A 12,047-nucleotide genomic window follows, 5' to 3' on the forward strand; every position below is an offset into this window, starting at 1 on the left:
AATGTGCATTTTACTGCATTTATATCACCCCTCAACAAAAATATTTGTTAACCATTTAAATTATGTAACTTAAGTACTGTGCTCACCACTAGGGCATCATTGATATAACTATACCAATAGTGGATAAAGAGTTGTGTGGCACTGGGTAGTTCCTGAGTTTTGACACAGGTTTCACTTTTTTCTTGCTTTAATAATTCCGATAAGTAAATACAGAAATGGTTATGATCTGTTTTAGGAATAATATACAATTTGAATGATCCAGACATTCTCTCAAGATTTTTAGCCAATCTGCCACAAATATTTAAAAATTAAATGATAAAAACCATGAAATTATAAAACCAGGATTACAATGTTCATGAGATTCTCGGAATTCACCATTTTTTAAAAAATGTGAATCTAATTATAATTGAAATGTTAATATTAGTAATAAGGTTTGACTTAGATAGATACAAAGTTAATTTTTAAAAAATAAATAAGAACCAAAAAAATTCCTTTTTCCTCTATTTACACTATATAACATCCTGCCAATATTATTAATCTTAATTGAGTCAAATGTCTATGTGTAATAGATATATAAATATGTACAACCTCTAAAATGGGGAAAATGGAACTTATTTAAACCTAATAATTTCTCCACAGGATGGTTGCATGATTAATAATCCTAAGACTATCATAAAGTTACAGACATTATCTGTGAATACAATAAGGAAACCATAAGTCAAAATCAAATCACAGAAATAAAATCATGTTGAAGCTTAATAACCTAATGAACTATTACTAGACCTATTCAATTAGCAAACGTCTTATTTAGCACAAGGGAGTTCACAATAATTATTGTGAGAGGACTTTCATTTATAATAAACTTACTCAATGAATCAAACTTTTTTAAATGTTCTAAAAGTAAGATGTTAATGTAACAAAACAGTGAAAAGAGAATCAATTCTGGAATCAGTCTGAGTTCGAGTACAAACTATACCATCTACCAGCTCTGTAACCATAGGCAAAGGACAAATTTTTTGTGCTTCAATCTTCTGTTGTTTTTTTTAATTGACACAAAAACAGTACATATTTATGGGTAGTGTGATAATTTGATACATGTATAAGAGTATGATGACTGAATTAGAGTAATTAGCATTTCCATCTCCTTAAACATTTATCATTTCTTTGTGGTAGGAATCTTCAAACTTTTCCTTTCTAGTTCTTTATAAAACATATAACAAATTATTAGGAACTAATGTCACCCTACCCTACTGTGCTGTACAAGACTTTAACTTATTCCCCCTGTGTAACTATACTTTGGTACCACTAATCCAACCTCTCACCTACTCTTCCTAACCTCTGAAATTGACTTTTTTAGCTTCCACATATGAGTGAGAACATGTGATACTTGTCTTTCTGCTTTTTTTTTCTAGAGAAATAAACATGTTTGCTTTCCAGAAAGGTTATTAGAATAAGGTAAAATAATGCTTTTTAAAAAAGCATGGAGTACACTGCCCAGATCACAGTTAATACATAAAAAGCCTCTATCATTACCACATTATCTCACTCATGGAATCTAAAAAAAAGTTGATTTCACAGAAGTTGAGGGTAGAATGGACGTCACCAGAAGCTGGGAAAGTAGGAATGGGAAAAGGTTTACCAGTGGGTCCTAAGTTACATTTAGAACTAACGAGTTCTGGTGTGTTGCTGCAAAGGAGAGTGACTATAGAGAACAGTATGTACTGTATACAAAAGCTAGAAGAAAAGATTTTGAATGTTTTTACCATAAAGAAAGGACAAATGTTTGAGAAGACAGGTATGTTTAACCTCATTTAAACATCATGCATGTATACATGCATCAAAATGTCACATAGTACCTCATTAATATGAACAGTTTCTATGTATAAGTTTAAAAATAAATTTTTAGTTTTAACTGGATGTATATCTCAGTTGAAGAGTGCAAGCTTAGCACTACTCAACACTAAAAAAATAATAATAATAAAAATAAATCTAATTAATATCAGTAACTACTCAGGCATGAGGGCATGACTCTAACACCAGCAACGTGGGAGGCTGAGGCAGGAGAATCGCAAGTTCAAAGCCAGTCTGAGCAACTTAGCAGACCCTATCTCAAAACTGAAATTTTAAAAAAAAGGAAAAGGCTGAGGAAATAGCTCATTTGCCTAGCATATGCAAGGCCCTGTGTTCAATACCCAGTACCATAGAAATATAATAACTAATTTTTAAAAAGAAAAATCTTTATGGTAACATTTATTATTAAAAGAAACATGGGTGAATGAAATGGGGAGATGTTGATCAAAGGATACAAGGTTTCAGTTACACAGAATGACTAAATTCTAGAGATCTCATGTACGATTTAGTGACCATAGCTAATAATAATATAATGTATCCCCAAAACTTGCTGAAAGTAGATCTCATATGTTGGCACCACAAAAAAAAGAAAAAGAGGTAACCATGTGAAGTGACAGGTATGTTAGTTGGCTTTATTGTGGTACTCATTTCACAACATATACATGTATCAAAATATCAAGTTTTATACCTTAAATATATACTTTTGTCTATTATATTTTGATGAAGTTAGGGGGAAAAAAAAAATATAAACATAAAATGTGAACCAATGCTGAACTTTTATGAATTTAATCAAGAGATCATTTTTACTTGAGTCAAGTCTCAATCAATATTTCTCTTTCCCTCTCCCTCTCTGTATCCCCATCCCTGCCCACCCTTTATCAATCCCTTTTCTATTTTTTCACAGGGGTGTAATTTCTTATCATCCTGTTCTCAACAATCTGAAAAAGTGTCTGAAAAACATTTTCACTACTTCAAATACAAGTCTAGCTCTGAAAGATAAACTATTGATAACCCAAAAAACACATGAAAATAGATACCACCAGCTGTTATTTCATAACAAATGGTCAAAATGGACTTATCTATTATAAAGGGTGCTCGTAAAATTCCCCCCAAAATTAACAAATGTGAACTTCTTAGCTTTGGCAAAAATTCAAGCAAATACTGAAACTGAATTGTATAAAAGTCAAACAGATAAAAAATGTTTCAAGTATCATAAAAATAATTTTACAAATATATTCACTACCTTTTCTAAAAGTCTTATACCCAGCTAATGACAGGTTCTTTGCTCACCTGATTTGAGGATCTGCCCACCGGGGACCAGCCAAAACAGAAACTGCAGTATATTCCACAGGGTTATAGTCCTGCCACTCAACAAGCCAGCCTACTTTCTCATTAGGAACCTGGCTTCTTTGAACTTTTGAACCTGGGTAGGGAGATGTCCTCGCCTTGTTGTGGGAATTGTCTTTGACACCATTAGAACTAGACATTATGCTGGAGTTAAGATGAAACCAAGAGGATAAAAGTGAGTTTCTGGGAAGGAAAAAAAGGAGAAACATTTTACAGAAATACTAAAAATACGTTAATTTAAAAACTTAATTCAAAGACCAAAAAACAGTGTTCAATTTCAAAAGCTTTTAAAAACCGGAAAATTCAATTTGATATATATTTGTATCAGGCATCTGTAAGAGGTTTTTAAATATGAAAAAAAAAAATTTAATTTAGTTAAATTTTATTAATTGGAGGCTGCTCACTGATTTTAATTGAAAAAAAGGACACATTTACTTTCGTATTATTTGTTGGCGAAGCAAAAATTTGTTATAACTCAACCATAAAAATGAAGTAAAACTGCTTATGTGAAGGAATATTTTTTAAAAAGCATTTATAGTCTAACATGTGTAGAACATGACAAAAATAGCACAAAGAAAGAATGGGAAGATGAAAATTTACTGTTGTAAAGTTCTTCCATTCAATGGAATGAAGTAGTGAAATAATCGATGTAGTAATATTTGAAGTTAGACTGCGATAGATATATATGTGTGTGTATGTATGTAAATGCATGTGAGTTATATAAACAGCTTTAGAGCAAAATTTAACGAAATTAAGAGATAGAAAATATTTGAAGAGCACAGCAAAAAAGTAATAATAACTAAACTTTCACTCTCACCTCAGAGCATACACAAATCTCCTCTTGCCTTAAAGCTTAGATTCTCAACATTCCTACAATAAAAATAAAAATTCCCAATGACCCTAAATTAGAACACCTAACGTGGAGAAAAGGACTCTGAGAACATGGTAAACTGATGACAGCTCTGAAATAAAATACATTCAAATTGGAAAGGAAGAAATAAAATTATCTATTTGCAAATCACATTATCTTTTTTTTTCTTTTTTTTTTTTGTGGTGCTGGGGATTGAATCCAGGGCCTTGTGCATATGAGGCAAGCACTCTACCAACTGAGCTATATCCCCAGCCCCACATTACCTTTTATGTAGAAAATGCAAAGGATTCCATGAAGAAAGTTATTGGAACAAATAAATGAATTCAACAAAATATTTATATTCAAAACACTAAAAATGAACAATCCAAAAAGGAAGTTAAGGAAACAATTCCATTTAAAATAGCGCAGAATTATTATTTAGTGATTAACTTCAAAGAGGCAAAATTCCTGTCATGTTGAATATTACATAAGGTTGCTAAGAGACATTAAATAAGATATTAATAAATGAAAAGACATTCCACGTTCTTTGAAGGACTTCATATTGTAAAGATGTTAAAACTACCCAAAGTAATCTACAAATTCACTTCAATCCCTATTTCTATTTTTTCCAAAAAGAAAACTCCATCCTAAAATTCATATGAAATCGCAAAGGACCCCAAACTGTCAAAGCAATCTTGAAAAAGAAAAATAAAGTTCAATGTCACACACTTTGCAATCTCAAAATTCACTACAAAACCACAGCACTCACAACAGTGTGGTACTGGCACAAGACAAATGGAACAGAATAGTAAGTTCAGGAAAAAAACCTTATATATGTGGCCAAATGTTTTTTTTTAATTATTTTTTAATCAATGAAATATAATTATACATAATTATTGTAAAGATATTTGGTCAATTTTTCCCCAATACTTTCACTTTCCCTTCTAGCCTCCCTCCCTGTCCCCTTTCTCTACTCTGCTGGTCTCCTTTCTCATTTCTTAAGATTCCCCAACCCCTTTGTTGTTCCTTTATTCTCTCTAGCTTCCACGTAGAGAAAACACATGACCCTTGACTGAGTCTGGCTTATTTCACTTACAAAATACTCTCAAGCGCCATCCAATTTCCCACACACAACATAGTTTCATTCTCCTTTATGGCTGAACAAAACTCCATTTTGTATGTATACCACATTTTCTTTATCCGCTCATCTATTCATGGATACCTACACTGATTCCTTAACTCCCCAAATGTTTTCAACAAGTGTGCCAGGACCATACAACCAGGAAAGGACAGTCTTTTCAACAAATTATACTGGGAAAACTGGCTATTCACATGCAAAAAGATGAAGTTCAACCTTTTCTTTATGCCATATACAAACATTAACTAAAACTAGATCAGAGCTGGCAATACAACTCAGTGGCAGCGCACTTGTCTAAAACATGTGAGCCCTGAGTTTGACCCCCACCCCAGTACAACAACAACAACAACAACAACAAAAAAAAGATCTAATCATAAACCAAAAATGATAAAACTCTTAGAAAAACACATACAGGGAAGCTTCACGATAGTGGATCTGAAAAGATTCCTTAAATATGACAACCAAAACATGGGCAACAAAAGAAAGAACTAGGTAAATTGAACATCAAAATTTAAAATTTCTGTCCAACAAAGAACACAATCAACACAGTGAAAAGGGAACTCATAAAATGGAAGAAAAGTATAAATCATATCTCTGATAAGGTGTTGGTTAAGATCCGGAACATGTAAAGAATTCCTATAACTCAACAAGAAAACAATTCAATTATAAAATCGGCAAAAATGCAACACAAAACCACAAGGAGATGTCATCTCATACCCATTTTGACCATTTTGTGGTCATTACGAAAAAAGAAAGAACAGAGCAAGTACTGGCAAGGATGTAGAGAAATTAATTTGCTGTTAAAAGTAACATCAAAGACTTGGCTGTATTTTAGTATGGTAATGTTTAAAAAAGAAAGATGTAGAAAAGTGTATACAATAAGATCTTAATTTTATAAAATAATGACTTTATGTAACAGTATGTACATAATATACCATTTTCTACTGCTGCCATAACAAACTCAGCAGCTTAAAACAATACAAATTTATGATCTTACAATTCTATGTTAGAAATCCAACACAGATCTCATAGGGCAGAAGCAAATTTGTTGACAAGGCTGCATTCTTTTCTAGGGGTTCTAGAGAAAATCCATTGCCTTGACTTTCCCAGTTTCTAGAGAGTACCATGGTTCTACAGCAATGGCCCCCTTTCATCATCTTCAAAGACAACAATACTGAATCTCTCTCTCTCTGACCATTTTTCAGTAGTCACTTCTTTCTCTGAACACAGTCCAGAACATGTCTCCATTTCTAAGGACTTGAATAGATCAAATGCAAATGGATAATCCAGGATGATTTCCCAGCTCAAAGTCTTTAACCTTAATCATATCTGTATGGATTAGAAAATATAGTATCACTGTGAGGTAGAGACAGAAGGAAAGCAGAGTATGAGGGAAAGGTTGGGAGAAGAAAAAGGAAAAAGGGGAAGAGGAAGAAAAAGGGAAGAGAATGTGGCAAAAAAAAAAAAGGGGGGGAGAGAAAGGAAGAAAAGGGGGCAGGTTGAAAGAAGGGATAAGAAAAGGAAGCAAGGGAAAAAGGACTATCAAAACGTATTAAATAAAGGGAGGTATGAATCAAGTGATCAAATTTATGAATTAAGGTCAAATTATGTATTTAAACTTATTAAAAACAGATTAAAATTCTTTTTTTACTTAAAAAGTTTTGTTTTTGTTCTTCAAACTCTTTATTTTATTGTAAACAAATGGGGTACAACTTGTTTCTCTGTACATGAAGTAGAGGCATACCATTTGTGTAATCATACATTTACATAGGGTAATGGTGTTTGAGGATTAAAATTCTTAACCTGACCTTCAAGGACTGCCTATCACACCTCCTCCTGGCCACTTTTCAATGTGTTTCATATATATATGATGAACATATGGAAACATGTAATTATACGGTTTATCCAAATCCATAAATAAAACACTGAGTGACTCTAATGTAAACTATAGGACTCCAGGTGACAATGACACATCAACACAGGTTCATCGACTATAACAAATGTACCATTCTGTGGGATACACTATAAAGGGGAAGCTATGCATGCATAAGGGTTGGGGATATATGTGAAATCTCTATACTTTCCCTTCAATTTTGCTCTAAAAAAATAAGCTATTAAAGAGTAATCATCTGTGCTCCCCCTATTCATTCATCTCTCCCCCACAACTCCTGATCTTGTTACTGTTTTGATTGTTTTGCTTTCAAGAATTGTCATATAGGGGCTGGGGCTGAGGCTCAGTAGCAGAGTGCTTGCCTAGCACATGTGAGGCACTAGGCTGAATTCTCAGCACATAAAACTAAATAAACAAAGTAAAGGCATTGTGTCCATATACAACTAAAAACATTAAAAAAAAAGATTTGTCATATAGTTTGAATCAGATAACCTTTTCAGATTGGTTTCTTTCACTTAATAATAGGCATACAAGATTCCTCCACATCTTTCCATGCTTAATTTTTTTTTAGAAATTATTATTCCGCTACCTGGATGTACCACAGTTTACCCATTCACCTATGAAAAGACATCTTGGTTGTATCCAAGTTTTGGCACTCCTGAATAAAGCTGTTATCTGTGTGCAGGTTTTTGTGTGGACACAACCTCATTAATTTGGATAAATACCAAGACTTGCGAGACACACAATAACAATATGTTTAGTTTTCTAAAAAACTGCCAAACTGTCTTTTTATCCTTGATTTTTTATGGTTTAATTCTTTCCTGTTCTTTTATCTATAGCACTTGTACAATTCAAGCTTCTTTCATCCTAAAGACTTCAAAACAAGCACCAGTTTGTTTTTGCATTCCCTTTGCATCCGTGAATATTGTCAAACACCCAAAATTCAGGGAGAGCCTGACTAGTAAAGAAGTTAATATCCCCTGAGAGAATGAAAAGTAGTGTAAAGTAGGAGAATTTCAACTTGTGACTAACTTTATTAAAAGTGGTAGGTTTATTCACTGTTTTCATGTTATGATGACTTGCTTGCTTTAGCTGCCACAACTTTGGAAATCCAAATAATGATTACTCTGAAAAGATCTTTCTCACTCATTCTAAAATTCATACTCAATAAAAATGTACAAATATGAAACAGATTTATCAAAATTAGATTTCAGGCATGTGATTTAAAAAACAAAATATATGAAGCCCTGGTCTCTAAATAAATTCTATTACAAATAAGAATTGTTTCAATATTTGAGAGCAGGGAAGGAAAAAATATGTCCACAGGCAACATGGATCTTGTTATACTCTACCTCGACAGGTACCAAAAAAAATGTTCTCTAAGTGACTCTGGGTTCTCTGTTCCCTGATTTAGCAAGGTTAAGCATATGGAATTCCACAAATCTGCTACCAATTCAAACAAGAGAAAACTTAACACACCTGATTGTTCACTTTTCTAAATAAATTTAATTCTGCAAGAAAAACATCAAAAATTCATCTTACCCTACAAAGAAGCACTAATGCCATTTACATCTTCTGTGTAATGTGACATACTGAAAGGTATCCGGACAAGTAAACTTAACATATATGGCCTAGGGCTCTCTCAACTGCATTACTGAATAGATGCAAGAAATTTATCTGGCCTAACAAATGGCAATTAAGTAGCTGATAAAGTTCATCTTACAAAGCAAAATCCAGTTACCAAAACTGGCAAATTTAAAGCAATACAATATTGCCAGGCACAGTGGCACCCACCTATGATCCCAGTGACTTGGAAGGCTGAAGCAATAGGATCAAGATTTCAAAGACAGCCTCAGCAACTTAGTGGGGCCCTAAGAAACTCAGTGAGACCCTGTCTCTAAATAAAATGCAAAAAAGCTGGGGATATGGCTCAGTGGTTAAGTGCCCCCAGGTTCAATCCCTGGTACCAAAAAGAAAAAAGAAAAAGAAATGTAACAGTGACATGTGCTTTAAATATAAACAACAAAAAAAAATTGCAATAATCATAATAGTTATAATAATAACTACACATATATAGTGAGTGCATGCTGTGTGAGACATTGTTCCAAATATTGTAATATTATTAACTTATTTGATCCTCAACACTGAGTTTAGGTGCTACTGATTCTTTTTTTAGAAATAAGATCATTAAGGCTAATCTAGAAAAAAATTAAATAAAAAAGAATATGATGGACCAGAGAGGCTAAGTTGACCAAGGTCACACAACTGAGAACAGAATCAGAACCAAATCATAGCAAACTGGCTCAGAGTTTCAGGGTCTAAACACTATGCAATACTATCTCTACTTCATCTTTAGTTCAGCCATGTTTACATATATTCACAGAAACAAAATATGCAATGTTCTCCACCAAGCTATGTTGTGGTAGATCCTGTTGGGAAACCTAGAAATATGATAATCCATATACAACCACTTTTTCTAGAAAACAGATATTTGAAACTTTCTGGTCAACTCAAAAAACTGTAAAACTGTCACTGTCTGGATATTCCCCAATTACTAAAGAATATTAAAATTCTTGATGATACATTTCTTTTGTCTCCTCCAGGATACTTTTGAACATTAAAAACTAGGTACTCCACACATATTTGTTGGCTTAAGACCCTTACCATGAATACTGGGTGTTAGAAAACAGAGCAGAAACAAGTTTAATAACGTTACAAGTCAGACAAGAAAATAAAGTTGAGGAAACTATACCACTACTGTAAATTCTGGGGTAAAAGGATTCAGGTCTGTACACCTGGTACGAGCTCACACTCTCGACTGAAAACGTTCAGGTTAGGAACCAAATACAAACAGCCAATGTCAATCAGTCTTCCGGAATAGAGAAAACAACTACTATTTATGTTAATAAAATATAGCCAATGTCCATGAAATTAACCAGAAAAGAAAATGACACAGGACAACAGAACCCCAAACAAGCGCTGATCTCTCTGATGACTACAATGTTGATGACTTCTAAGGGATGACAAATTTCAAAATCAGAGATCAATAAGGGTCCCAGAACTAATTTCCCTCAAAAATCAACTAATACATTTTGAAGGTTTTTGTTTTGTTTGGTTTCGTTTTTGGTATAGGGCTGCGTAAATCGGGGACATAAGCAAAGCCTACTGAAAACGCCGGAAAGGAAGCGGATTCCCACCCACTGAACCCAAGGTCTCAGGATAGGGGCCGGCACCTGGAGGGGTGAATACCTGTACGCCGGGACACTGCGACAGACTGAGGACCTGACAGTCACAGAGGCCAAGGCCACTGAGAGAGATACCGTGGCTAAAGCCTTTCCCAGGGAGCGTCCGGCCATCAGCGCCCCACGGGCGGCTTCGCGGAGCTAAGCTCTTGGCTTGGGCCTCAGCGTCCGCAGGCCCCAGCGCTCAAGCCCAGGCTCCGGATATCTAGCGGGAACTAGGACCCGGCACCTCTCGGGCTCTCCAGCTGTGTCTATCCAAAAATATACACAGCCCAGAAGCCCTCCCAAAACAGACCGCCGCTTTCCCCAGTGCTATACAGAAACCTCCACTCAAGTACAGCTGACTAGCCCAGGGTCAGCTGCCCGGAACAGCCACCCGCACCCATGACGACCCACGTGCGTGGCGGTGCTTTACGGCCCCGTCGCAAAGCAAAAGCCGTGCAGACTTGGCAGCGCCTGTCCTCTCTGACGGCCGAATTTGCGCAAGCGTACTGCGGCGAGGTGGAGGAGAGTACCCAGACCGCAGGAGAAAAGAGCCCTTGAAGGAAAGGAAGAACTAGAAGGGGATAAAAGGGGAAAGAAGGAAAGGGATTTGCGAAAAGTTTGGTGCCCTGATTTCTAAGGGAGGAAATGCAGAACCACGCGCGTCATAGTCATATGTTGAACAATCGGTGGTCATATTCAGAAGAAGAAAAGGAACCTGGAGTCCACGCACCTGGAGGCGCTTCTCTACCTTTTTTAACAAGTCGTTCTCTGCGATTGGTAAATTTCGCAGGGCTTCGCTGGGTGTGGCCCTTGGAAACTTGCGGCTGAATAAACAGGCTGTAAAATAGGCACACAGCCTGGATAATAAACTCGAAAAGCAGATATTAGCCAAGTTGGAAACCTAAGTTGTCCAAAGCAGTTCGTGATCTGGTTTATATATACATATTTTTTTTTGTATTCATGATTAATATAGCAAATTCGTAATGTTTAAATATATAATCCACTGTTTAAGGGATACAGCTCAGATGCAGGCATTGTACTATCTTACAGACATTTGACTATCTTAAAAAGCAGTTAATCAAATTTTAACAACCCTTTTCCTGAAAGCTGCAGAACTCTTGGCACATAGTGACTCTGACCAAACCTATGCATTAAGATTTGATCACCCGCTAGCATGGTTCTCAGCAGCATTAGGGCGTGTCTTTGAGATGACTCCAGACCCTCTTGAAAAGCCTGCCCGAACCTGAAGCTGGTAGAATTTACTGCTATTCCAGTCAAAACCCAGTCATATGCAGATAGGTGTCTTAACTCCTCTTAAGAAGAGACAAATGGGAATGGTGGGAACAGGAGATTAAGAGTATAAAATGGGCTCACTGTGATGACACCACCACCCCCCATATGTTTTCTTTTCCAAGAAGCAATTTATTTCAAGTTCAGCTTAAGTGGACTTGATATGTCACATTTCTCAGCAAACTGCCTGTTATTTTGCAGAAGAGATGCAGGCTTGAAATACTGTCCATAAAAGGAACCCAAGTTACTCTTGAAGGGGGAGAATTTTATGACCCTTTTCACAGACCAGATCCCAAAACCCGAGGAGATAAGGATAGTTCCTCCTAACCATCTGTAAGAATTTATGGTTAAGAATCCATTTAGAACTGGTGAGCATGGGCCAAAGTGACCTCGAGTTGCCATGGCAGTAGGGACTTGAAAGTGTGATGCCATCTAGCTGTGAGTCAAAAGTCA

General features: G+C 35.5%; 1 protein-coding gene and 1 long non-coding RNA gene across 7 annotated transcripts in view; one reads left to right on the plus strand and one right to left on the minus strand.

The window, feature by feature from the left end:
* NUDT9 (nudix hydrolase 9) overlaps positions 1 to 10,745 on the minus strand; it is a 28,717-nt gene extending 17,972 nt beyond the window's left edge. The window contains exons 1-3 of one of the 6 annotated variants that reach the window (XM_079153329.1): positions 10,327 to 10,343; positions 4,333 to 4,418; positions 3,142 to 3,381 (exon numbers count right to left, since the gene is read on the minus strand). In XM_079153329.1, the coding sequence (XP_079009455.1) occupies positions 3,142 to 3,338 (197 nt within the window). In that variant the 5' untranslated portion in view covers positions 3,339 to 3,381; positions 4,333 to 4,418; positions 10,327 to 10,343. Of the gene's footprint in view, positions 1 to 3,141; positions 3,382 to 4,332; positions 4,419 to 8,871; positions 10,284 to 10,310 lie in introns of those variants that run through there. The other 5 variants (XM_079153328.1, XM_079153327.1, XM_079153331.1 and 2 more) reach the window with 5 other exon arrangements.
* LOC306669396 lies at positions 5,108 to 8,241 on the plus strand. Its single transcript, XR_013766095.1, has 2 exons — positions 5,108 to 6,636; positions 6,669 to 8,241. It is a non-coding gene; the product is annotated as an uncharacterized lncRNA (long non-coding RNA).
* Positions 10,746 to 12,047: the final 1,302 nt, after the last annotated feature.

This window comes from Sciurus vulgaris (genome assembly GCF_902686455.1).
Source record: "Sciurus vulgaris genome assembly, chromosome: 9".
In the NCBI taxonomy this organism is placed as follows: domain Eukaryota; kingdom Metazoa; phylum Chordata; class Mammalia; order Rodentia; family Sciuridae; genus Sciurus; species Sciurus vulgaris.